This window comes from Oryzias latipes, chromosome 7 (genome assembly GCF_053564925.1).
Source record: "Oryzias latipes strain Hd-rR chromosome 7, Olatipes_Hd-rR_3.1".
Taxonomy (NCBI): domain Eukaryota; kingdom Metazoa; phylum Chordata; class Actinopteri; order Beloniformes; family Adrianichthyidae; genus Oryzias; species Oryzias latipes.
The window spans coordinates 14,346,888-14,370,120 of NC_136243.1; the positions used below are offsets into that span (position 1 = coordinate 14,346,888).

General features: G+C 40.4%; 1 protein-coding gene and 1 long non-coding RNA gene across 5 annotated transcripts; one reads left to right on the forward strand and one right to left on the reverse strand.

Moving 5' to 3' along the window:
- Positions 1-259: 259 nt before the first annotated feature.
- Positions 260-22,385, forward strand: rap1aa (RAP1A, member of RAS oncogene family a). 4 transcript variants are annotated; one of them, XM_004070864.3, is made up of 9 exons: positions 260-490; positions 1,885-2,029; positions 3,847-3,934; positions 4,991-5,059; positions 5,160-5,216; positions 5,305-5,445; positions 18,578-18,721; positions 19,147-19,262; positions 21,678-22,385. In XM_004070864.3, exons 3-8 carry the CDS (start codon positions 3,878-3,880, stop codon positions 19,231-19,233), a joined length of 555 nt encoding a protein of 184 aa, XP_004070912.1. In that variant the 5' UTR covers positions 260-490; positions 1,885-2,029; positions 3,847-3,877; the 3' UTR covers positions 19,234-19,262; positions 21,678-22,385. The 4 variants fall into 4 exon arrangements, with proteins under 4 accessions (XP_004070912.1, XP_078806398.1, XP_078806399.1 ...); XM_078950272.1 differs by lacking the exon at positions 260-490 and adding an exon at positions 516-646; XM_078950273.1 differs by lacking the exon at positions 260-490 and adding an exon at positions 707-1,433.
- On the reverse strand, positions 11,334-15,821 carry LOC144994066 (uncharacterized). Its single transcript, XR_013657446.1, has 2 exons — positions 15,427-15,821; positions 11,334-12,879 (listed from the first exon to the last, which is right to left on the reverse strand). It is a non-coding gene; the product is annotated as an uncharacterized LOC144994066 (long non-coding RNA).
- Positions 22,386-23,233: the final 848 nt, after the last annotated feature.

The following is a 23,233-nucleotide window of genomic DNA, read 5'->3' on the forward strand; positions in this document are numbered from 1 at the left end:
CGATCCGCTCCAGGTGACGCCAGCACGAACCCAAACTGAACGGCTCAGATGTACATTCTCATCAACAAAAACAACCATTCTTATTCGAAGTGTGTTACACCTGCACAGACACACACATACAGGAACGAGACTTTCAGACTCGCGGAGATGATGCTTTTTCCCCACGGCCACTACAATACAGAATGTGTGGGCGCACCGGTGCGTGCGAATATGGATTTTTTTTAGGCGCACCGTTGAAAAATTTAGTCGCGACTAAATTAGCGGCAGTCTAGAGCCCTGCTGCATAGATGTAAGCACATGCGCTTTAACAGACTTCATGTCATGTGTTTGCTCCTATGTGATGATAAGAGCAGAAGGAGCCGCGCGGCTGAAGTGACCGCTCTACAGAGCGCTGCCATAATTGGCCGAGTCTGGTCCAATCAGCGGCTCCCGCTGAACCTTCCGTACATCCACAGGCTCGGAACGTTTAGCGCACACGTAGCGGAACACGGTGAGTCTCATCAGGCTTCTACTCACTGTTGAAATCAGTTATTTCGAAGTAATTAATTCAATTATGACGCAGTAGTTCAGTAAGGATACAGTAAGCAGCTATTGTATTTTAACCCGGACAACTTGTAAAGCTGCTGGTAAAGACTGGTGCTTGTTGGTAAATAGCTTAGCTGAGAGGCTAATTTAAAAGACTAAAAAGCTAACGGTTGCTAACCGCGGATTCTGACGAGTTGTTCGTGCAAACATTTATAGTGATTTAGATAAGCGAACGTTTATTTATACCTCTCATTTCTGTGTATGTATTCTGGTAACTCTAAAGGGGTTTTAAGTAAAACTTTCGGTAAAGTAGTGACACCCTGAGAGTTCAGCCCTAAGCTAACTTAGCACTCGGTGTCTGAGCGAAGTAGTTAGTGAGCCGCTATGGAACATTAACAAAGTTGTAAAATAAATTCAAGCGGTGAATTAGTGTTAATCTGTTTGTTAACTTGTTTGTCTATTGGCCACAATATCTTTAGTTTTATCGTTTCTGTAGTTCGGAGTTTAACCCTGATCTCCAGCTACGTTAGTTAGCTTATATGCTAACTTAATGCTAATACGTAAGTTGTAAGACTTTTTGTAGGTAATGTTTAAAATTTGTCTGGTAAAATGTGTGACCAGTTCGTGTTTGCGTTTACGTAAAGTCGTCAGTCGATTGGGGTAACTTTTACACGATGTTAGAGCGTTTGTTACAATGGGGAACTAATAGCCACACCCTTCCTTTCGAAACCAACTCCGCTAAAAAGTTGTCTCGAAAACAAAACAAATTTTATTAGCGGCTTTCGGTTATAAAAGATAACAGTGCGCCACGGCCTTGTCATAAACCACGATTCGTTAAGAAAAAGTCGTGTTGAAGAAAGTTTTTGTCAAGTTTCGAACCAGGCGCCTTCCTGTTCATTTGAGTCGAGGTAAAACGCAGTTACAGCGTCCGGGGATGACACATGATACCTGCTGTATATTGAACTGAAGGGGTTGAGTCACCTACTTAGCTTCACTGCCATTCAACCCTAGCCAAATGTATGCATTTATGTGTTTTGTGTTTCTACAGGTTAGAAGTTGGGTTAAAACTAGATTATTTGCATTTTAATGCTGTTATCTAACTTTTGTTTTTCATGACGCCGTAGTTGTCATCAAGAGATGTTGACCTTCTGTTGGACTGTCTTGCTTTTTGTATTGATCTGTAAAACACCTTTACAGTCCTTTTAGTTTTAAGTTCCTTTGTGGAAGGAGATTTAAGGTCTTTTTGCACTAAAGTGACAGTCACAGATGTGATTGACTTTTTACACTATAATAGGATGGATGCAATCTGTAATCATTTATATGTACTCCTGACATAAATCTTCTCTTGATTTTCTTTAGGACTAGTTTGAGCACTTTTTTTTTGGTGTTTTCTGGTTCCCCATTGATCCTCATTCCCTCTGGAGCGGTTGACATAATTGTACCCGAGGACCTGCTGACCCCTTATCCCCAGATGTAGAGGGACTTATCGACATATCTGTGAACAGTAGGTCATTTTATTTATTTATTACTATATTTAAAAAAAAAATTAAGTGATGTCTTTCATCTATTCCTTCATTTTTGAAGTATTCATTAGCTGCTAACAAAAACGAGGAAGCGTTTTAATTTTCATAGCCCTAAGTGGGACGAATAAATGAAGTGCTTGTTACTTCAGCTGTTTGAGTCCAGCCTCAAATCTTGTCAGAGGAAGGCTTATGCTGCTTATCTGATGTGAAAGGCTTTGAGGCAAAGGCTGTGACACCCACACAAATTTACATCTTAAACGGAGTGATTTTTTTTCCTCCCCTCTTCATGCATTCACTTCTAAGCTAACAAGCACATCAGGCGCATGCTGGCGTCACCTCGAGGTACGCCCCCTCACCCCAGTAATGACATTGGCGCAGTGGGCATGCATGCTTTCTCTGATCTCCTTTCTGTGTTTGTATGTACTTGAGTAAAGGATGGTCATCACAATGGCTCTTTGTGTGTGTCTGTTTCTCACTGCGGGTTTCTGTTTGTCCTTCATACATCAGAGTTAGAATTGCTAATGTCGGCCGACTGTGACAGAGAGCTGTATGTAGCGCCTGTCTCAATGTTCGACAAAGATCACAGCAGACCTGCATCAGGTTCAGATTCAAAAATGTACTTTGATGCTTTACTGTAGATGTTCTCTGACATGGTAAATAAAGAAATACTTTTTATATGTATCATGATGTTTTAATTAAATTTGATGAACAAAAACCTTTTTTTCCATATTTGTGATTGATTTATTGTTTTTTCTTCTTCATGGAATTAGGGTTGTTTTTTGTTTTTTTTAAATCAATTCATTTTTTAAGTCAAAATAGATGTGAAAGATAAATAAATCATTTAATTTTATAACTTAATGTCATTATCATGATATAATTACTATTTTTGAGTTTTCTTTTTTTGATTTTCGGAAAAAAACAGAGTATTTGAGATTCACAATCCTTCCATGTCTCTTGATTTTCTTTAGGACTACCGTAGTTTGAGCACTTTTTTTGGCTCCCCATCGACCCTCAGTCTCTCTGGAGCGGTTGTCATATTGTACCTGAGAATCTGTTGACCCCTAATCCCCAGATGTAGAGGGACTTATCAACATAAATCGGTTTTGTCATCTGGATTCTCAAATTACTAGATTACTGCTGTAATTCATAAGTCATAATTCAAAATGTATCTTTGGTTCTTCCTGCTGTGTGGACTAAAGGTTTTCCTAAATTGGGATCCAGCTGATTGATTTGAGAAAATGCCTATTTTTGTGTGAAGCGTGTCACACTTGAACATTCTCCTGCTAATTAATTCCAGGCCGTGTGTGCGATCTGAAAGTGTGTTGAGCTGATGAAGCTGATGATAGGTCACTCTTGGTGGCCTTTTTCCCCTGTATTGTAATGAGGTGAAGTTATTTGGAGCTCTGGAACACTGACGCACTAGCTTCAGCTTTTATTCCACAGTTTAGAGGCCAAGTGTTAAAACCGGCTTGTTTTCTTACTTTATTCACTTAATGGTCTTGAGATTTTGAAAGACTTTTTTTAAAATTGCTATTCACTCTTTTTTTTCCCCAATGATTGATTGATCATTATTTGTTTATATCTCCATTAAGTAACTCAGTCTATTATTTTGGATAAATATCTTTAGGATTAGGTGGGAAACCTAATTTGACAGAGTGAAGTTCTGAAAATATTTTTCCATTTTCTTTCTGTGCCCTCATTCTGAACAAAGATGGCACATTTGAATGATGAAAGACGTTGTTTTCTGTAGTAGAAAACTCTGTTCTCAGTTCCTCATCCTTCCTCCATTCTTTCTCAGACTCTTGTGCGGTCCGGTGAAGTTGCCCACCATGCGTGAATACAAGCTGGTTGTGCTGGGATCAGGAGGCGTGGGAAAATCTGCACTGGTGAGTTCATACCATCAAGCATTTTAGGCTTTCGTGGAACGCAGACGTATTTTCAAAATATTTATAGCATTTTGTGTTTGTGTAGCATCAAACAGGACAAATTGCAAATTGAGTAAAAAGAAGCATTACTTTTTCTGAACCCAAGGATCGGCTGATAATTTATATTTCTGGAGCCTTTAATCCAAAATTCATAATAAAATGTATCACTTCCTGACTGAAACTCCATCATTTTCCTTGTCATGGCTTCAATGTTATTGCTGATTCATGGAAAAGGTGAAGGATTTTTCTCTGTCTTATCAGTTTTCTCTTGTGGTAGCTTTAAAGGCACTGGGTAATATTAAAGTGACAAGTCTTTTAACTATTCAAACTGTAGAAATGTAACCTTTTTGTGCAACTCGTGCAAACCTTAAAGGGAAAATATGTACGTGACATAATTTGAAAGACAGTGACTTGGTATTTTCTATGATTATTTAGGACTACAAGACAAAAATGTGTGTGTTACATGTGAAGTATCTGTGGGTGTAAGAAAAGCGACCTGTCAGAGAAAATCTGAGTCACTGATACTTTTGTAGTTTAGGGTTACTGAACTCATCATTGTGACTGCAGACTTGTATTGAGTTATTCTGATGAGCATAAAATCTTAATCTAGTGCATTTCTCGTTATAATCTTTAAGAGGAAGTAATAACTTGTAATATTTTACTGGGAATTACTTTAAAAATGTAAAATTCTCCTTCAGAAAAAAGGTATTTAAACTACATTTCTGGTCCAACACTTTTTTTCTTCACCTGACTGTATTTACCATAGATCTTATTTTACCGTGCTAGTTAAGAATTGATTTAAAAAGAACATGAAAACTTAAACTGATGCTTGAGAATGGTTTCAAGATTAAGTTAAAAAAGGATATGTGAAAAGGTTTTTCTGAATACTTAAACGGTATTAGTAACAATATCAGTTCCTTAGATTGTTTATGACCAATCAGAAGTTTTCAGGTTCTGGTCACCACCTGATGTATCCTGGGCCACAAGTTAAATATTATTTCTTTTTGTCTCTTTCAGACAGTCCAATTTGTGCAAGGCATCTTTGTGGAGAAGTATGACCCCACAATAGAAGATTCTTACAGAAAGGTACAACCACAAGCAGCATTAGTGACATGAGGAACGTTTTCAAAGACACTCCAACCTGTTAATAGTCGTGCTGTGCTTTATCTTTTCTTCTCTTGAACAGCAAGTGGAGATCGATGGGCAGCAGTGCATGCTTGAAATCCTGGACACAGCTGGAACAGTAAGCTGCAGCAAACGGTTTTTGTTTGGGCTGGTCCTTGCAGCAAATTGCAGGTCACTGATGATCTGGACTCTCTGTGCTTCTGCAGGAACAGTTCACGGCCATGAGGGACCTGTACATGAAAAACGGACAAGGCTTTGCTTTGGTCTACTCCATTACAGCACAGTCGACATTTAACGACCTACAGGACCTCCGGGAGCAGATCCTGCGAGTAAAGGACACAGAGGATGTGAGTGCAGACCTCTAGACTTTATGAATGAACGCTGAAACTTTTTTCTTCAATGGTTTGTGATCTTCACTGGTGTCCATGGATTACATGAAATCCTCTATCCACCTTTCTCCACCTTTGAACACGTCAAAGTAAGGGCGGGGTCATCTGGACCCTATAGGATAGCACAAGGGTTAAGGGTCTGAAAATCATTATCACACACTTTTGTCAGACATGAACATTTTCACACTTTTCTCCTTTGTTTAAACTTTTAAAGTCAAAATCTTCATAGAAAATAGTTCTGTTATTGTAGAACAAAAACAAAGATCTGATCAGGATTGAAAATTTATGTAAATGCCACAGACTGAACGCTTTCTGTACAGGAGACACGGCATGGAGGAGATTGATTGACAAGGTCAACAGCCAATCACGACACGGAAAAAAACTTGGTGTTTAAAAAAAACATGCTGTGTAGCTCAAAAAAAATCCACAAAACGGTGAGGCCACAAAAGATGAACCACGATAAAGCGAGGGGGAACACTGTTTCTAATAGTTACCGCATCTCATCTGGTGTTTATAAATCGTGGTAGCTCCAAAATTCCTGGTTAGTTTTAGCTGAATGGTTAAAGAGTGAGTTTTCAAAACTGATAAAGGACCCATATCATTCACATTCAACTTTAAGTGTATTAGAATATTCATTCCTTACCATAAACAACCCTAAAGCCATATTTTGATCCGTTCACGCATTTCTAAGTATTCTAATAAAAACCTGCAATCTGAGCACCAGACCCTCCCAACCTGCTATTTTCATGCTCTGGCTTGAACTTGCATGTGATTAAAAGACAAAAACAAAGAATCTAATTTTTTCTAAAAACAAGGTTTGGTGATGCGTTGACTATTAAATTCTAGGAGCTTTTTCAGATCTAAAATGGGACCGCCTCATTGTTTGTCTCCCCTCATGAACTGCAGCTGCTTGATGAAACTGCTGTCATGTAGCTTCTTGCATGAGAATGTGTCTTTGCGCATCTGTAATACAGCTACAAGTTTAAAAGGAGAGTGCCCATTTGTTTAGAGATCGGTTAAACCTCAAGCCTGGCTCCTAAACAACAATGCAGCACCTATTTTTGACTGGTAACTATCATCAGCTGACCAGCAGTTAAGCAGTTGGTGAGGTCAGCCTTCACATTTTAAGTCAAAAAAGGCTCATGGTGCAAGTTTGAATGAGAGTAAATCAGTTGTGAAATGTTTTGTCTATAAAACTGTTTTAATGGAGAAGTGACAGCACAAAGTTTTTCTTTTTTCTCCTCTCTGCTCAGTGGCTTTTTCAGGCACAACAGCCTCCAAAGCAGCAGCTGTAGTAACGGTGATATTTTATATGGCTTTGATCTGTTCTCCAGAGCAGTGTTTTTCAACCTTTTTTGAGCCACGGCACACTTTAACCTTGACAAAAAACCCATAGTCCGTATTGATCTACAGCCCCCCCCCCAACCGCCGCGCGCGCGCAATCTTGCGTGCGTTTCTGTGATAATTGTGGCAGAAAAAGCAGGAAGTTGCAGCTGTTTTTTCTAAAAGATGAAATGAGAGTAAAGTTAGAAAATTTAAAAACTGTTTGATGCGTGTTCGTTGTGGTTTCAAGACGTTTAACAAGGACGACTCATTGTGCGCTGAGGCGCTGTCCCTATAATCCAATGCATCATAGGAGATGTAGTGTGAAAACTGCCGCAAAAGGACAGAAAGACTCGCGTCTCTGAGCTTCATTGTTTTGTTCACCTTTTCCACGGTCTGATACCGGATTCTGTGGAAAGCTACACCGCTAAAGACGAGCTTTAGCTGGTATTTTTGTCAGAACTGAGCGACTTTTTGAGCTAAATTGGAACAAGGAAGTTAAGACTTTAACCACTTCTGATTGGTCAGACTGATGGCATGTGATTAAGCCTTCAAGAATGATTGGTGGAAACAGTTAAAGGGGCGGGACTTTTCCAAAAACAGCTTTAAGGCCTGTTCACACCGGGACGAATTTCGCCGGCGATTTTCGCCGACGTTTAACGCCTCGTGACTAAACAAAGGGCACCAACGAGAGTGTGCACACCGACGCGAAAAAACGCCACGCGTTAAAGCGTCAAAAAAAAAAAAACGCCTCGGGTTCGTTTTTTTTTTTCGACGCGTCGCGTCGAAATCTACTCGACCAATGAGAATGGCGCTTTTGCTCACGTGTCTGGAGCTTCTGAAGTTACAGTAAAACACAACTTGGGGGCGCTCAAACACAAAACTGCCTTGCTGAGCACACATACCAGCGAAGAAGATAGACGCCAAGTAGCGTCTACACAGCCGCGAAGCAATAATGACGGACATTCTAAAATATCCCCGAACCAAGCACCAGTTGGAGCTACTGATGCTTGAAATATTCATGTTTTCTTTGTTTGATTCTGACAAGCGTGTAAATACTTGCTCTCTTCTTCTGAGTGAAAAGCGACTTTAAGAAGCGTAAAGTTGCGCAGCGCCACCTTGTGTACAGGAGTATTTCTGTTTTACATTAAGCGCCATCTAATGTCAGGGAATGAAATTGCATGTTCACTCCACTCATCGTCAGCGAAAATCGCCTGGGTGTGAACACAAAAAACGTGGCGAAAAACGCTGGCGAATAACGCCTGGCGAATATTCGTCCCGGTGTGTACGGGCCTTTAGTTGCAGCTTAATCGCGGTACCGTCATTTTTATCAAAATGCCTTTAATAGAATCATATAAACACAAAGAAAAGATAATTTTATGATCTTTCATATTCCTAACTTCTCAGTGTTTTATCAGGGCCTGTTTGGATGAACAAAGCTGACATCCTGGAGATGGGAAATGTTTTTAGATCAGTTAATGAGGGCAATTTCCCACGGCACACTTGACCATCTCCCACGGCACACTAGTGTGCCGCGGCACACTGGTTGAAAAACACTGCTCCAGAGTACATTGTGTCAAAGCAAAGCAAAATAATTAAGCTATGATAGTTTTTCTTGTCTTTCAACACCCAAACAACCCAACAGAGTCAAACTTTTCCGATGAAAGCGTCCTAAAGTAAATGTTGTCTAAGGCTTCTTTATGATACACTTGAAAAATCCCACCAATCTTTGCTTTTTTGCCAATTTATTCAGAAATGAACACAGGTGACAACTTCAGGATTTGCCAACAAAGCCACAGTATGTGATTTAGTCAGTAACACTTCAGTCGTGTTCACACCCGCATAACTCTTTATGACCTGTTTAATATGTCTCAGATATTTATCTGACATGATGCATCATAGGCAAAGTCCGCCACAATGGTGTTAGAGAAGATTCGAGCTTCGTCTCTCTACGTGACTAACGAGAGGTATGTGGACTGGATTGGAGGAACCAACCTACCATTCAGGAACGTGATTCTAGCTGGAGTTCTCTCTGTGCTGCTTTTATTTATTCCAATTTAACGTCTTAAAATGCAGATAAATCTGCTTATTTCTACCTTGTGTAACACGACTTCCTCTTTTGCAAATGTCTTATTCAAACATCTGAGTCATTCACTCCGGAGTTGAAGCTAGCCTTTATGTAACTTAGCGCAGTGCAGCAGAGACACACAGAAATAGACTGTGTTGATAAGGTCAAATGGGTTAGTGGAACTAATGTTAACTGAGATATTCTTGAAATATTTCTAGCTATGTACATAGATTCTGCCTTTTTTTTCTTTTTTTTTTGAGTTTTGCCCACTTTCAAGGAAAAACTGCTTTGAGTTTGAGCAGCTAAGGGAGAAAGAAGGTACAGACGGACATTTGCAGATGTGGTCTTGAACTTAAAGGAACTGAAAGAATTAGTCCACCATTTTCTGAAATAACTACATGTAAGCATCAATATATCTCAGCTTTTAGCTGTTTTTAGATCCCATTTATTGCATGATTGCAATTTTCTTCTAACTTTATAGTAAATATGTGCGATAGTTTTCTACATGAACTTGGAGCTTGTAAATATTTTGAATTAAGTCTGCTGAATTCTGGATGTTGATAGTGGAATCTATTTGACACACAAATGAAGATAAGTGGGCCTATATCATGCTTTTCTTAAGCCTTTTGGAGTAAACTACATCCATATGTATGATCGGTTTTTACTCCTGGCACACGAAAGAACAAATTATTTATGAAATGAGTTGGGTTTTTTTAAGTGTACAATTTTCCTACCCGGCAGAAAGGCGACTTGATCTCAGAGGCACAGACTTTCGCTCCTTGTGGATGTCGCCCATTTCATGACGTCATCCCAGAACCGGCCTCGGCTGCGTGTCTGACTTTTGCCCCACAAAAACAAGTAACATCCACACTTTTGCAAAGATGGATGTGCATATTGTGCACATGAAATAACAGCGTTTTAGCTTCCTGGAAGGGGCTGTTCTCACTTATCTACGTCTCAATTTTCATGGGTTGGGAGTTGCCGGTGCTCAGATTGCAGGTTTTTAGAGGAACGGGTCAAAATACCACTTTGGGGTTGTTTATATTGAAAAATGAGCATTACAATACACTTAAAAGCTCAAAAAGTTTATTTTAAAAACATAAAAATGTGATCATTTGTTTAATGCGACTCGCCTTCTGCAGCAACATGTTTTTATTATTGAGTAATTCTGCTAGAACATCACACAGCAATGGTGTGTACGAGAAGCGTGTGTGGGGGTAGAAGATCTGAGCTGCTGTTTGATGTAATCTTCCACACTCAGTCTGCGTTCATACAGCTCCATTTAGAGGAAGGGTGTGCTTGGTGTTAAGTTTGCTGGCTTTGTCATTTATTTGCAGCAGATCACTTGACTTGTCAGATTTTATAAGCTGTGTTTTTAATTGGACAAACTGTGTGAAGCTCAATTCATTTAAATAAACAGGAGGAAAACATGTACACAGTCGGTGCTTCCTGAGGTATAAAATGTGTTATTTTTTGAGCTTCGGTTTCATAACGGCCAACAGAAAAGCCAACTTAAAAAGATGTGCTTTTACACAACATTTCCCCCCATCGGTGAAAATGCTGAGTCATCTGCAGGAATGCTGTTCAACTGTTCTACAAACATGACCTCACAGCTTAGATCTTGTGCAAATTAGCACATATGACAGAAGAGTTTTTCCTGGAGATTTGCTGCAAGTAGGGCTGTCCGATTGAACAATAATATGTATCGCAATGAAACCTTTTTTCAATAGAAGAATGAGTCTATTGCCATGGACTTTTATTTTGAAGCGTCTGAAATTAACACTCGCCAGTTGCGAGCATTTTCTCTCCATTGGCAAGTAAAAGTTAGAGGGTTAGCCGCCAGACGGCGAGTAAAAACGTTTGCGTAAACTTAGTCATGTTAGTTTTCTCTTCTGTTGGTGAATTTCTTTTGTCCTTTTCAGGCTGTTTTTATGTGATGATTTTATATAAAGTCTGATCACCTGGAAGTAGAATGAGGAACTCTCTAAATCTGTTCTTGTTTTCCCAGTATATTTGAATTTGAGTTTACAGTTAGATGGCAGTAAAGACGTGTTCATACCATTTATAAATTACTTTATGCATTTTCATTCGTCAAAAAAAAAAATCTGAAAAAAGTACAAAAAGTTATTTAAAAAAAAAACGAAGGTATTTCTGTGTAAAACGGTGTTATAATTTCGTTGTTACAGAATATGTTTAGCCAGTAGATGGTTTGTTTATTTACTTATTTGTTAATCTACTACCTAAAACGACAAAGGTAAGACCTGCGCTGCAGCTACAGTCTAAACTATGAGAAGAAATTCTGAGAATTTGCTTGTAGTTCCTAGCTTATTCACAGGATGTTGTGTGAAGAAACTGGATTTTCTAGAAAGGACTGTAAAATAGGAATATTTTTAGGTTCGTTACCCCATCAGTTTCTTGCACACAGAAATAATGAATAATGACTCAGAGACAAAACTTAGCTTTTGTGGAGGTTTTACTTCGCCCAAACACGAAGGGGACAGACATATGAACATGGTACATTCAAAGTCCGAACCAACGAGCTCAGGGATGGGCTTTGGTATAAAAACCCTGCATTTGCATATTCAGAAGATCGTCCGATGGGCCTCGTGTGAAAATAACGCCCACAGGTTACTGCTGGAGGGAAGCTCCAAGGCTAAAGTGAAGATAAGTCTGAGGCCTGCTCAGCAGAAAACATGCACAGAAAAGAGGGAGTATGGGAAGAAACTGTTAGAACAATAGTTTGGCTGTGCTTTCTTCAAATGTAATATAATTTTGAGATGACAATACATGCTCAGTGAATTAAGTTTAAACCATTAGTGTAATAAAAGTTAAAGGCAGTTTCTAACTATTCTTCACATACCCCCCTGTTTGTCATATTAAAATTATACATGGATAGTCAGCAGAACTCCTGTCATCATCAACCATACACCATTTCACGAAGATTTTCAGTATAGGCAGCATATCGGCTCTGCATCGAAAACAAAAATGTAGAGGTACATGTAAATACAAAAGAAAACATAAAATCAACGTGAATAAATGAGCATATCAGAGGTGGTAGGTGATACATGAGTGTTGATGCGAAAACCTCCAGGGCTAAACTTATACCGTCTGTGTGAAACATTCAGTGAGCAGTCAGGGAGGGCAAAACTCATCAACGGCTCTGTGCCCCTCAGCAGCCATCACTAGGGATACACATGCATCACCAGTCCAGACCTCGGCACAAAATTATTAATTAAAGTTACATAGAACAAGAAACATAATAAGAAATAAAGAAAATAAACAAATTGAAATCGAACAAAAGAAAAACAATAAAATAAATCTGTAAAGACCAGTTTCAACCACGAGCGGATGCGAATTAGGTTAAGTGTTGGCATAATGCTGATAGAGTTGGCCTGACAGCGATAATTCATTTGACACATGGAATCCAACAGGTGACGAAAAGAAAAAAAGAAAAACAACACACAGAGGACCGGAGTGACTAGTTTTATCAGTACACTCCACCAGAAGTAAACCAATAAAGTGGGGACCCAGACCAGTAGGCGTCAGTCATCTGAGAAGAAATTTGTGATTTAAGGGCCTTGACCTCGCTGATGATGTGAATGAGATCTCCAGAAGAAGAGGGAATAAAAGTACAAGATGAAACCACGAGGAACAGCTGGACCCATGTTAGCTGGTTCGAAGCTCACTGTAGCTGGAAGAGAGCAGCGCTAGAGGAAACACACCAGGGAGCTCCCCTCGCCATGAGTGGTGTCACACTGGGGCGGCTTCGTAGTTGGACTTCAACCAGGGATGTGTCTCAAAATGTCAGTCTCATAGGCTCTCAGCAATTTACAGTGGCTTACGGGAATCCAGGAGGGTCGTTCAGCAAAGTGTACTGTAGGTGGCATGGTGAGGAGAACCTTGTAGGGGCCCGTCCACCTCGGGTGTGACCAATCAGTCCGTTGAATGGCCTTCGAGTAAAGCAGGTCACCGACAGGGGTCTTCTGGTCAGGATGCAGAGTCTGTGGGGAGGAGAGAGCTGGAGGCAGACTCAATGCGTTCCTTTGTTCTCACAGCTTTCTTCAAATACTCATGTAAATCATCAATGGTGTCAGTAGAGCCAGGCATGAGAGTAGAAAAAAAAAAAAAAAATCAGGAAAAAAATAAAATAAATAAAATAAAATAAATAAAAATCAAAAAAATAAAAATTGTGAAAAAAACACATTGAAAGTGAAACAGACAAGAACTGCGTCTCATTTCAACAGTAGCATGAACAGGCCGATAACAGTTTGACTAATGGTAATGCTTGGACGGAAGGGAGTGGAGCATACTGCATGTGATTCTGGAGAATTCGCACAAGAGAATCACAGGTGACATTGTTTCAACTATCAGCCGCGCAAGCAGCTGCAGCTTACAGCGAGTGAGTAAAGGTGGGGGCTGATCAGATAAGGTGGTGAGGTCCGGGGAGAGAAATAATTTTGCTAGAAACAGAAACTAAATGTCCCGAAAATTTTAACTTGTGCTTGGGCCAGCTGGAGTTTAGTCTTACCGCACTTATTCCCCTGAGAGTTGAAACTTAGAACGATTAGCAGACATGTCCATTAAAAAAAACGTAAGGCGAGTTAGTGAACCAGAGACCCTCAGGAATGCTTTTAAGGGGTCAATCCTGATTTACAAGCAGAAATGCAGGGACCTGATTAGTGGGGTCAGAAGGCTGCAATCAAACTTTTTATGAGCAGGGGAGAGTGAACTAAAAAAAAAAAAAAAAGGAAGGCTGCACCAGCCGTCCGAGTCTGATCATGTTTATACAAGAGGGAGGTCTGTCCTCCACAAAATGATCCACATCTGCTTTGTAAGAAATGATACTTTCTATTGCTTTTTCTGAACATCTACCCTAGTCCATGTCCTAAACACTAAAATACCCCCAAAAAACATACTAAAACACGTCCTATCATTATTCGGAGAGCAGAGAAAGCTTTTATATCTGCTTACAATGGAGAAATCACCCCTCCTTTCTGCGAGTCCTCATCAGCCTGTCTGCAGGCTCGGGCACGCGCACTCTGATCTGTGAAGCTGTCCCCCCCTCCTTCTGCTCTGTCCTGCACTCTGAGGCTGCTTAACTTTCTATCAAATCCATAATCTTTAAACCATTTATCCAAATACTTGATTTATGTCTGATCCTGACTTCCCACATACTTCCAAACTTTATGAAAAGTTTTCTGGACCTGATCAATGTGCTTTTTTTCTTTTTAGTGAGATTTTGTGAATGAGTCCCACCCATGTTTTCTAGGGTTATGAATGACGATCAGCCACAACGTTCTCAGGAATTCATAGACCACACCAGGCTTCTACAAGAGCTAAATCCCTTGCGGATGTGGCTGTCCTGAGAACCAGCTTCTCAATTTCAATCACAAACCAGAGCTCCCACCCAAGTAACCCTTTTTATGGATCCTCCAGCGCTGAATCTAATCAGCAGAAAAAGCTTGGAGAATCAGAAAAGAAGCCTAATTATTTGTCAACTGAGTCACCATATTCATTATGCATTTATTTAGAATAAGATATGAATCAAAGCCATCATGAGGCATTAATCAAAGCGAGCATACACCACAGAAGCCGTCGCAGAAAGCAGACACAGACAAGACATAAAAAACGTTACACACACATGAATTCCCCGGAGCTCCGTTTGTTCCCAAATGCCGTGCACGACGCGCCTTAACCGAATCTGTCCCTAAGCCGTCCACACAGCCGACAGCACGTTTCAACCGATTCTGTCCCTACGTCGGGACACACAGCTTCCGACGGGTTTCAACCTAATCTATCCCTACGTCGGGGACACACAGCTTCCGACGGGTTTCAACCGAATCTATCCCTACGTCGGGGACACACAGCTTCCGACGGGTTTCAACCGAATCTATCTCTACGTCGGGGACACACAGCTTCCGACGGGTTTCAACCGAATCTATCCCTACGTCGGGGACACACAGCTTCCGACGGGTTTCAACCGAATCTATCTCTACGTCGGGGACACACAGCTTCCGACGGGTTTCAACCTAATCTATCCCTACGTCGGGGACACACAGCTTCCGACGGGTTTCAACCGAATCTATCCCTACGTCGGGGACACACAGCTTCCGACGGGTTTCAACCGAATCTATCTCTACGTCGGGGACACACAGCTTCCGACGGGTTTCAACCTAATCTATCCCTACGTCGGGGACACACAGCTTCCGACGGGTTTCAACCTAATCTATCCCTACGTCGGGGACACACAGCTTCCGACGGGTTTCAACCGAATCTATCCCTACGTCGGGGACACACAGCTTCCGACGGGTTTTTCTCTTACGCTACACACTTCTCCCTGTCATCTCCCGTGAAGGAGGACACATGCACCCGCAGCAGGCTGACTGCAGGCGCTCCTGTGGTCAGCGTGCACGCGCAGCACTGTGACTGCACACGGCTCTCTCTGTTCTTCCCCAAGAGATGAGGCACCCACACACAAGACACAGACACAGTCAACATAAAACCCTAACAAGTAAAGAGAGGACAGACTTTCTGTGTGGCGTACTCACTTCAAGCAATGAACGTCGCTATTTGATGAGGGTCCGACGTCACCGGGGGCACCACCGGACCCAAGGGCGAGGGCCGCCGATCCTGAAGGCGGATTGGTCAATGCTGAGGCTGTGATCTCAGACCGCTAGCGGTTTTCAGGCAACCCCCCCCAGGGGTTCCAGCGATGTCCAGGGCGCGCGCCGGCCGGCTCAGAAGGACCAAATGTGAAGAAACTGGATTTTCTAGAAAGGACTGTAAAATAGGAATATTTTTAGGTTCGTTACCCCATCAGTTTCTTGCACACAGAAATAATGAATAATGACTCAGAGACAAAACTTAGCTTTTGTGGAGGTTTTACTTCGCCCAAACACGAAGGGGACAGACATATGAACATGGTACATTCAAAGTCCGAACCAACGAGCTCAGGGATGGGCTTTGGTATAAAAACCCTGCATTTGCATATTCAGAAGATCGTCCGATGGGCCTCGTGTGAAAATAACGCCCACAGGTTACTGCTGGAGGGAAGCTCCAAGGCTAAAGTGAAGATAAGTCTGAGGCCTGCTCAGCAGAAAACATGCACAGAAAAGAGGGAGTATGGGAAGAAACTGTTAGAACAATAGTTTGGCTGTGCTTTCTTCAAATGTAATATAATTTTGAGATGACAATACATGCTCAGTGAATTAAGTTTAAACCATTAGTGTAATAAAAGTTAAAGGCAGTTTCTAACTATTCTTCACATGTTGACAAAAAGGTTTGACAATTTTATGTTTGTTCTGTACAACTAGAAAACATTTTAATTAATCTGTAGAATTAATGCTTCGTTTTTCAGTGAATTTGTTATGTTTAAAGGATGATGAGTAATAAATATTTAAATCCAAACAACCTGCTGATGATGACACATTTATCTTGTGAGCAGAGTGTACAAATTTGACATATATACTATATAGTTATTTGGATTATATCGTAATATATATTGTTATCCCCTTCTATAATAAATTATATTGTGACATAAAAACATTGCATATCACCCAGCCTTAGATGCAAGTTATGGATGTTGTTGTAAAACTTTAATTGGAGATTAGTGTGTTATTAGCTGGTGAAGCTTTTTCATAATCATTGTCATTGATAAAACACTCTGTAGGATGCATGGACTGAAGGGGTCTGTTGTTTTTTGAATGATATTTACAGCAGCAGAATGCAGCTTCGGATCAAAGCAGATGGTCAGATATCCAGAGAATACAGTGGGGCGAAAAAGTCTTTAGTCAGCCAGCAATTGGTTTGGGAGTGGTTTTCAGCAAAGGGACCAGGACGACTGATCCATGTGAAGGAAAGAATGAATGGGACCATACATCGTCAGATTTTGAGTGAAAACCTCCTTCCATCAGCAAGGGGATTGGAGAGGAAATGTGGCTGGGTCTTTCGGCATTACAACAATCACAAACACACTGCCCAGGTACCGAAGGAGTGGCTTTGTAAGAAGCATTTCAAGGACCAGGAGTGGCCTAGCCAGTCTCCAGATCTTAACCCCATAGAAAATCTTTGGAGGGAGTTTAAAATCCATGTTGCCCAGCAACAGCCCCAAAACATCACTGCTCTAGAGGAGATCTGCATGGAGGAATGGGCCAAAATACTGGCAACAGTTTGTGAAAAACTCGTGAAGACTTAGAGAAAATGTTTGACTGCTGTCATTTCCAAAAAAGGGTATACAACAAAGTATAGAGTTGAACTTTTGTTATTGATGAAATACTTAGTAATTTTCCACCATGTCATTTTCTGTTTGATTTTCTTCTTTTGTCTCATAGTTGAGGTATATACCAATGATAGGCCTGAGCGAAAAATCAATTGAATGAATTAATTCGAATTTTTTGTTACAGGCAATTTAAAAAATAACTAAATCGAGTTTTTGTGTTATGGCGCATTTTTGGCTCCCCAGAGCTTCGGTAGCGTTAGTTTCACACAGCGGTATGGCAAGCGACAAACAACAACATCATAGCACACACGAAAAAGCTAGCGACAACATGGCTACCGGTGAGAGTGGGAAGTTTGTTCCCAAGAAAGGAATAAAATCATTTGTTGATTGGAACTGGTATGGGTTTGCTGCCACAGACGTGGAGGAAGAGACCCCACGCTGCAACATTTGCCTAAAGCTCATTGCAGTCAAAGGCAGCAGCACCACAAACCTATTCCAACACCTGGGGGGGAACCTTTTACTGTTTTCCTTCACTCCGCGGCTCCTGCTGCTTCATCAGCGCTGTGATCAAAAATCCCACACCATCACAGCTCTAGTTTATATTTTTTGGGACACAAAAAAAAGCAACTTCTCCAGTACTGATAGCAGAACCGTTAAGGTCAGATCTTTTGGATACTGCGGTCTTGAAGAATGTTGAACCGGGACTCTTTCAATACCGGGGCTCGGTACTGAAGAACAATCACCGAAGCGGTCGCTTTGCATATAGCCAAAGACATGGTACCCATATATACGGTGGAGAAGACGGGGTTTATTCATTTGATTAAAACCTTAGACCCCAGATATGAGCTGTATTGTTAATCCTTTAGAAAGCGGTGCTACTCTCAAGGTGAATGTTTGTCTCCTTTTAGTCAAAACTACAAAGTGTGGCTTAAAACACAGCTGGGACTTTGATTCCAAGAGTGCATTCATTTATTTATTATTCATCCCAGAAATAGGGGTTACATTTGTCTTGCGTTTGATTAAATAAAAGCAAAATTTGCTTTAAGTTGTCTGCCGTTTGTACTTATTGCTTTCTTTAAGTGGGGGGGGGGTTTGAAATCAAATTAAAACAAATAAAATCGGAGATTTTTGGGCCATATCGCCCAGCCCTAACCTATGATGAAATTTAAATGCCTTTCTCATCTTTTAAAATAGAACTTCCACAATTGGTGGCTGACTAAATACTTTTTTTTGCCCCACTGTACATACCAAGAATCAATATGTTCATTTCATAGCAATGAGCATTTCCTCTTTTGTGTGACATCAGACCTCAACTGTTCAGTCATTTTGTAAATCCTGGCTGCAAATGTCAAACCAATTGACTTAAGCTTATTTTTTGAAGCACCATATTTACTTTGAATTCTGCCAAACCAATTTTTGAAAGCTATTATGTGGCTAAAAAAAATCCTGCTTTTAATTGAACATTTCCTCCTCTTGATCAGGTTCCCATGATCCTGGTGGGGAACAAGTGTGATCTGGAAGATGAGCGCGTAGTTGGAAAGGAGCAGGGGCAGAATCTGGCCCGTCAGTGGAACAACTGTGCCTTTTTAGAGACTTCAGCTAAATCAAAGATCAACGTTAATGAGGTGAGTGTCATGTGTTCATGGAGCAGCTCTGTTGGAAAACCAATTCTCACATCTGATTTCATTCAGATTTCAGTACTTTTGCCATGTGACAGCGATTTGCTGTTATTTATGCTGTTTCCTGTAAACAATAAATGTTACAATAAATGAGCCCAGTCCTCATCTGATGTCAAAATTCTGATTTGGTTTACTGAAAATTATAATAAAAAATCAAGCACTGGATTTCCTCCAAACCACCTAATCTGACTCCTGAGCCTCCCCCGGATGGTGCAGCTCAGCATCCTGGTTCCTCTATAGACCCACTCGCCTAATGCCTTTTAGCTGCAGCTGGAGCTTTTTAAAGCATTAGCACAAAGCTTTCCATATGTGGAGCTCTTCTCTTGGGGAACGTGCAGCTGATGTGAAATGTTCACATCCCTCTGTTGCAGATTTTTTATGATCTGGTGCGACAGATCAACAGAAAATCGCCGCCTGAAAAGAAGACAAAAAAGAAGTCTGGCTGCACGCTGCTCTAAGACTGCCACCCACAGTTGCTCCAGGCCAGGTGAGTGACGGAGTGGGTGTTAAATGTATTGTAGACATTTGCTGAGCTGCAGCTGCTCTCTGAGCTGCAGGTGGTCAGTGAAGGTTGAAGTCTGTGCTGGAAATAATCATTTTCTGGATTTCATGTTAAAAATCTAATCCTGAAGCTGTTTGACTGTTTTGATTGTAAAGTTTAAAAAAACACCAAAAAAAAGTCTACGCCAGTTTTGATGTGGTTTAATGAGGACGAGGAAATGTAGAGGTTAACGAAAATGAACATCATTGCCTGAAGATTTGTCTTTTTTGTTGGTATGAAAAATCTGACGCCACCTGCAGTTGATGTGTGCAACTACAGTTTCTCATGTTAGTGGTCACTGAAACCACTTTAAAAAGCCTTTAGTATAAATGAAAATGAAAAAAACCAAGGTTGCTGTCCTTGCTTTGGTTATACAAATACAGCCCTTATCGTCCTGCCTACCAGAGAAAAAGTTTGGCCCTTTTTTTTTCACCAAAAACTACAATTCCCAGAGCTCCACTCCTTCACGTTTGTTTTACTGAAAAGCCCAAAATGTCCTCTGTAGATCCTATAAGGAGTTAATTCCATAGTGTGCAGTGGTGGGGAGAAATTTAGGTTTAGAAATGACCACTACAGAGAACAAATTTGCAATTCCTGTAGTCAGGAGGATATGATTTATAAACAGAACAATAAGGCTACGTTCACACTGCAGGGTTTAATGCTCAATTCCGATTTTTTGTAAAAGTCCAATTTTTTTGCAAGGCCGTTAACATTTCCAATTAAATGCAAATTTTTTATGATCTCCTGTGTGAAATGACCCAGAAGTGACCCGCATGCGCAGAAAAGTACTCAATGGTGAACGACATCACTCATTGTTTGTGGAAGTAGCTAACGTTAACAATGGAATTTCAACAACAGTGTTATCAACAGCGGAGCTCTTTTTGCATTGTTACATTTATTTTCACAAAGGAGCCAGCACAATTACAATCTTCTCATTTTAAGAAGGCATTGGAGCCGGGATCGTCTGTATCCACTGTTGTGGAAAGGGGATGTGTATGTGCTTGGGGCTGCACGCATGTGTGTGTGTGTGTGTGTGTGTGTAAGAGACAGGACAGAGCGCGTGCAGCGAGGTAGAGAATGAGGGGGGCAGTGGCGGCGCGCATTCATGTTGTATGTTAAAGGAGGAAGGAGAACGAGAATTAAAGGTTTCCCCCAGAATAAATGCTATTGACTCTTTCTTAACCCGCTCTGGAGAATCTGAGGGTCCGAACGGGGAAGTGAACCCTGAAGGAGGATCCGCCTTCTGTCCCCCACGCTTCTGACCACGGTCAGAAAGGGAGAAGAAGGAAAAAAAGTCATCGCGGGGAAGGTTCAACACCACGCTCGGCCATTTCGCTGGAAATTTTTTCAAAAACCGCCCGGTTGCGATATGAGCCCTTGAGTTTGGCCTGAATAGAGCTGTCACCCCAAATATTAATCCAATCGGTGACCTTGCTTCCTTCCATCCTGACTGGTCTCAGCAGCATCGTCCGCCATGGTTGATGTTTATGTTCTTGTTCCCGCCTACTTCAACGCAGAATTATGACGTTTGTAGCATATCGATGACGTGCGGTCGGATTCATGTTGCCTGGCCGTTCAGACGGAGGTCGCATTTCAAAAGATCTGATGCGTATCGGATTCAGGACCACATACCCAAGTAGCCTGGGTCACATTTGAAAAGATCGGATCTGTGTCGTTCAGACTGTCATGAAAAGATCAGATGCAGGTCGCATAGCGGCAAAAAAATCAGAATTGGGTCGTTTCAGCCTGCACTGTGAACGCAGCCTTAAACTGTTATAAGAAAGAAAACACACAATTTGTCAATAAATATCCTGTTGGCTTTTATTTCTTAAAAGATTCTAAATGTTGGGGGAACACGATCTCTCATACAATCCACAGGTCATTAATACCAAAAATGCTTTTATTTTCTTAATGTAGTAACATAAATTCTCATCTATCTAAAATGATGCAAAGCTTGAATTTTGTTTTTTTATTTTAAAACCTTAATGAGTCCATTTGGGTACATTTTAAGCACAACTGTCATTAAAAACCAAATTCTAATCAACAAATTCCTGAAGAAAAGTTTATTCCAATTTTATACATGTAAAATAAACATCCTCTTGATGATTTAGAGTATATTTATTATTGAAAACAATCATTTGAGGGATAAATTAGAAATTTACTTTTAGATAATCTGTAATTCGGCTCACAAAATACAAAAATACTGTCATCTTCCTATTACTTGATGACAATTGAGCTGAAATGACATGTAAATGTATCAGTGGTTTTCATTTTAAAATGTTTTAAACTCCACCCAAACTGTGCTGTAGTCATTGTTGTGTTCATTCCTAACAAACTGCTGCATTCTTGTGAAACCTGCAGAAACAAGTGATGATTTACTGTTTCCCAGTGGATGGTGCCAGCATTCCAAGTCCTCGCCAGAGCAATTTGAAACAGGCCGACGGAAACTTTACCACTCGCAAGACACGGCACATACTCTTTAAGAACCTCTCTGCTTTTTAATGACAAAGAAATTTGTACAGTCGGCTTGGTGACAACAGTTTTTCATTTCTGTTCTTATCTTTTGTTTGTTCTTATCCAAGGTGTCTTTCTTCTGGAAAACGTCTCATGTGAAAACATAGACTGTGGATTTCAATCCACGTATGGGAACTAAAATGTTTTATTCAAAGTAATATCAGTCTTTGACAATATGTTTCTGAAAAGGATCCTGTGTAAAAGCTTGGTCTTCTTGTACATTTCTGCACTAACTGTGTCACCGAAGACGAGTCATTAACTATACTTTACTGGTTCCTCCTTACAAGGATGTGCATAGATAACATCTTTCCTAAGTGACTTTGTTTTATAATGACAGCTGCAAGCCTTCCATATTTCCCCATAATATATTGTTCTTCCACTTTTGCATAATAAAGTTAAGGAAATTTGTATTTTATAGACCGATGGGGGCAACGGGTGTTCTGATTTGTCTTGAGGATGGAATTGTACTTAACAACCTCTAATATTGCTTGTTGTTGCTGTGTCACAAATTTTTCCAGCTTTTATGAATGATTAAATTTTAGTACGTTTTCATTATCTCCTTTGTCTGTTGTGACATTATTGATGGGGTCTTTTAAGTGCTTGTCAGTTGACGTCTCAGAAAGTAATGCCAAATAAAATAAAAAATCTCACTCCACAGCTTTAATTGAAACCAGCATAAACTGAAACAAGATCCTGGAGTTTGAGCAGAAGATGGGAACAAAAGAAGAAAGCAAAGTTGATGAGTTGGAATGTGAAACAATGATCATTTCTAATGAAGAACAAAAGAACTTGTTCTTTAAATATAAACAACCCTAAAATAGCAAACTCGTTTACCCATAAAGCATCAGTGTGCACATTTAGAGTCCCACTCTGGTCATATTTGAAACTATTTTTAAGCGTTTCCAGTGGTCTTTTAATTATGACTGACATTTTTATTACGATGGAAGACAAAACAATTTAAGATTAAAACTGAGTATTTTATTTAAGCTCTGATTGCTCAGGAGCAGACAATAGCCTGCTGTTTAAAAAAGCTCTGTTGTGATGCAGCAAGTGAAATGGGTGAGTCCCTGCTTCGCTCCATTCTGATGCATCCTCTTTCTCTTTCTCTCTCAAAAGTTTGGACACCTCATTCAAAGAGTTTTCTTTATTTTCATGAAAATAACGGCATAAAAACTATGAACACGTGGAATTATATACATAAAGTGTGAAACAACTGAAAATGTCATATTCTAGGTTCTTCAAAGTAGCCACCTTTTGCTTTGATTACTGCTTTGTACACTCTTGACATTCTCTTGATGAACTTAAAGAGGTAGTCACCTGAAATGGTCTTCACTTTACAGGTGTGCCCTGTCAGGTTTAAGAAGTGAAGAAAGAAGAAAAAAAGCAGCTAAGTACAGAAAAAC

Bases quoted from the DNA above. Each gene is read 5' to 3' on its own strand.
- rap1aa (XM_004070864.3), top strand. From the start codon at position 3,878: ATGCGTGAATACAAGCTGGTTGTGCTGGGATCAGGAGGCGTGGGAAAA. The intron at 3,935-4,990 runs GTGAGTTCATAC...TGTCTCTTTCAG, and splicing joins GCGTGGGAAAATCTGCACTG to ACAGTCCAATTTGTGCAAGG. The intron at 18,722-19,146 runs GTGAGTGTCATG...CCTCTGTTGCAG, and splicing joins CAAAGATCAACGTTAATGAG to ATTTTTTATGATCTGGTGCG.